This window comes from Oncorhynchus gorbuscha, unplaced genomic scaffold (genome assembly GCF_021184085.1).
Source record: "Oncorhynchus gorbuscha isolate QuinsamMale2020 ecotype Even-year unplaced genomic scaffold, OgorEven_v1.0 Un_scaffold_10830, whole genome shotgun sequence".
Lineage (NCBI taxonomy): Eukaryota > Metazoa > Chordata > Actinopteri > Salmoniformes > Salmonidae > Oncorhynchus > Oncorhynchus gorbuscha.
In genome coordinates this window covers 7,501-10,578 of record NW_025753517.1, presented here as the reverse complement: position 1 = coordinate 10,578, position 3,078 = coordinate 7,501, and the positions used below count along the sequence as shown (strand labels likewise).

The following is a 3,078-nucleotide window of genomic DNA, read 5'->3' as shown; positions in this document are numbered from 1 at the left end:
TACAGACCTATAGCCATGTTAACTACCCAGTGTCTATATACAGACCTATAGTCATGTTAACTCCCTCTGCTCTGCTCTGTGTACAACTCTGAGAACATTCTCCTTTATGAAAAACTTTATTTATCCAAGTTTGTCTCATTGAGATATAATATCTCTTTAGCAAGAGAAACCTCTTTTCAGACGTCCAGGAAACAGTATCGCTACAGTATGTAAACAGCCGTGGCTGTTAGTGATCAGGCTTTAAAGGTCATTGGTAAGAGGTCTCTCAGGAAGTAGGAATATTACTGTGCAGAAGTGCCCGTGTTTATATAGGATAAACCACCTACATCCGATCTGAGTCAGATTGGTTCTGTTATGTGTTTATATAGTACAAACCAGCCACCTACATCCGATCTGAGTCAGATTGGTTGTGTTATGTGTTTATATAGTATAAACCACCTACATCTGATCTGAGTCAGATTGGTTATGTTATGTGTTGTATAGTATAAACCACCTACATCTGATCTGAGTCAGATTGGTTCTGTTGTGTGTTGTATAGTATAAACCAGTCACCTACATCTGATCTGAGTCAGATTGGTTCTGTTATGTGTTTATATAGTATAAACCAGCCACCTACATCCGATCTGAGTCTGATTGGTTCTGTTATGTGTTTATATAGTATAAACCACCTACATCTGATCTGAGTCAGATTGGTTCTGTTATGTGTTTATATAGTATACACCAGTCACCTACATCTGATCTGAGTCAGATTGGTTCTGTTATGTGTTGTATAGTTGTCACTTGGTCTGAGACATGGCTGTAGACTCCTATAGACTCTAACAACCTGAGGAGCCATGTCTCACTAGTCTTCTGCTGTCATAACAATGCTATCCTGAACCTAGTAGCCTGTTAAGCTGTAAACCTGTGTTCTGTATCAGCCTTCTAGTGGTGTTGTTGTCCTGTGTCTGTGTGACAGGAAGCTGATGAAGAAGCTGAGTATGGAGCCTCCGGAGAGGATCACCAGCCTACAGACTCTATGGGACAACCACAAAGTAGCAGAACCAGGACCGTGTGGTGAATACAATACCTTTGTGTGTGTGTGTGTGTGTGTGTGTGTGTGTGTGTGTGTGTGTGTGTGTGTGTGTGTGCGTGCGTGCGTGCGTGCGTGCGTGCGTGCGTGCGTGCGTGCGTGCGTGCGTGCGTGCGTGCGTGCGTGCGTGCGTGCGTGCGTGCGTGCGTGCGTGCGTGCGTGCGTGCGTGCGTGCGTGCGTGCGGCAGTGCGTGCGTGCGTGCGTGCGTGCGCGCGTGCGCGTGCGTGCGTGCGTGCGACGCGCGTGCGCATATCGCGTGCGTGCATTGACCCAGTGCTGCGCCGCTCCAGCGCATATCGCCCATTGACCCTCCTCTCTCCTATACCTGTGTTCTGTTGTATGCGTGTGGGTGGTATGTGGGTGTATCACTCTCTGTTGTATGCGTGTGTATGTCTGCTCTCTGTCTCTCTTTCCTCTCTCTTTCTCTCTCTCTCTCTCTCTCTCTCTGTCTGTCTCTGTCTCTGTCTCTCTCTGTCTCTGTCTCTCTCTCTGTCTCTCTGTCTGTCTCTGTCTCTCTCTCTCTGTCTGTCTCTATCTCTCTCTCTCTCTCTCTCTCTCTCTCTCTCTCTCTCTGTCTCTCTCTGTCTCTGTCTGTCTCTGTCTGTCTCTGTCTGTCTCTGTCTCTCTCTGTCTCTCTCTGTCTCTCTCTGTCTCTCTCTGTCTCTCTCTCTGTCTCTCTCTCTGTCTCTGTCTCTCTCTGTCTCTCTCTGTCTGTCTCTCTGTCTCTCTCTCTGTCTCTCTCTCTGTCTCTGTCTCTCTCTCTGTCTCTCTCTGTCTCTCTCTCTCTATATATATATATATCTCTCTCCCTTCTCCAGGTGGTTTCTCTCAGACGTACAGATGTGTGTGTGACTGGCTGGGTCTGCCCTACAGAGAGGAAGTTCAATGGGTCAGTATCCTCTTGGCTAACGTAGATACTTCACTAATTATTTATGACTAAATTCATTATTACTATCAGGCGTGTTTTAACAGTTCCTTACATCTGGGGAATGACATGAGGTGTGTGTTCATGTCCATGTTGTCTTGTCTTGTCGATTCAATAGAACATGTAGCCTAGGTACTGTAGGTTTTAGAATCACGATGACAGTGGTGACACAGCTACTCTAACAGTCACTTCCTGTCTAATCAAATCAGAGTAGCCTAGGTACTGTAGGTTCTAGAATCACGATGACAGTGGTGACACAGCTACTCTAACAGTCACTTCCTGTCTAATCAAATCAGAGTAGCCTAGGTACTGTAGGTTCTAGAATCACGATGACAGTGGTGACACAGCTACTCTAACAGTCACTTCCTGTCTAATCAAATCAGAGTAGCCTAGGTACTGTAGGTTCTAGAATCACTATGACAGTGGTGACACACCTACTCTAACAGTCACTTCCTGTCTAATCAAATCAGAGTAGCCTAGGTACTGTAGGTTCTAGAATCACTATGACAGTGGTGACACACCTACTCTAACAGTCACTTCCTGTCTAATCAAATCAGAGTAGCCTAGGTACTGTAGGTTCTAGAATCACTATGACAGTGGTGACACACCTACTCTAACAGTCACTTCCTGTCTAATCAAATCAGAGTTTATTGGTAGCGAACACAGCTTTGTAGATGTTATTCTTCTGTTTCCAGCTCCAACAGTGCAGTAATATCCAGTACACACCTGTCACACTTAGCAGGATGTAGACACACCGTTTGCTGCATAAAATGTGCTCAGAAATCATTTGTTAATTCTTCACATTGAAGTGCTCGATTCCATTTAACGTAGCTATTTGATTACTATGACAGTGGTGAGAAGGAAGCTCACAGTCTGTTTCCTGTCACGTCCTCTAGGACGTAGACACCATATATCTGACTCAAGACACACGGGATCTCAGCCTGCAGGACTTCAGTCATCTGGAGAATAGGTGAGTCGCTAGGTTCAAGACACACGGGATCTCAGCCTGCAGGACTTCAGTCATCTGGAGAATAGGTGAGTCGCTAGGTTCAAGACACACGGGATCTCAGCCTGCAGGACTTC

General features: G+C 45.8%; 1 protein-coding gene across 1 annotated transcript in view; it reads left to right on the top strand.

The window, feature by feature from the left end:
- The first annotated feature begins 961 nt into the window (after positions 1-961).
- LOC124030360 (F-actin-uncapping protein LRRC16A-like) overlaps positions 962-3,078 on the top strand; it is a 4,857-nt gene continuing 2,740 nt past the window's right edge. The window contains exons 1-3 of the mRNA XM_046341734.1: positions 962-1,053; positions 1,889-1,959; positions 2,892-2,965. Of these exons, the coding sequence (XP_046197690.1) occupies positions 963-1,053; positions 1,889-1,959; positions 2,892-2,965 (236 nt within the window). The 5' untranslated portion in view covers position 962. The remainder of the gene's footprint in view (positions 1,054-1,888; positions 1,960-2,891; positions 2,966-3,078) is intronic.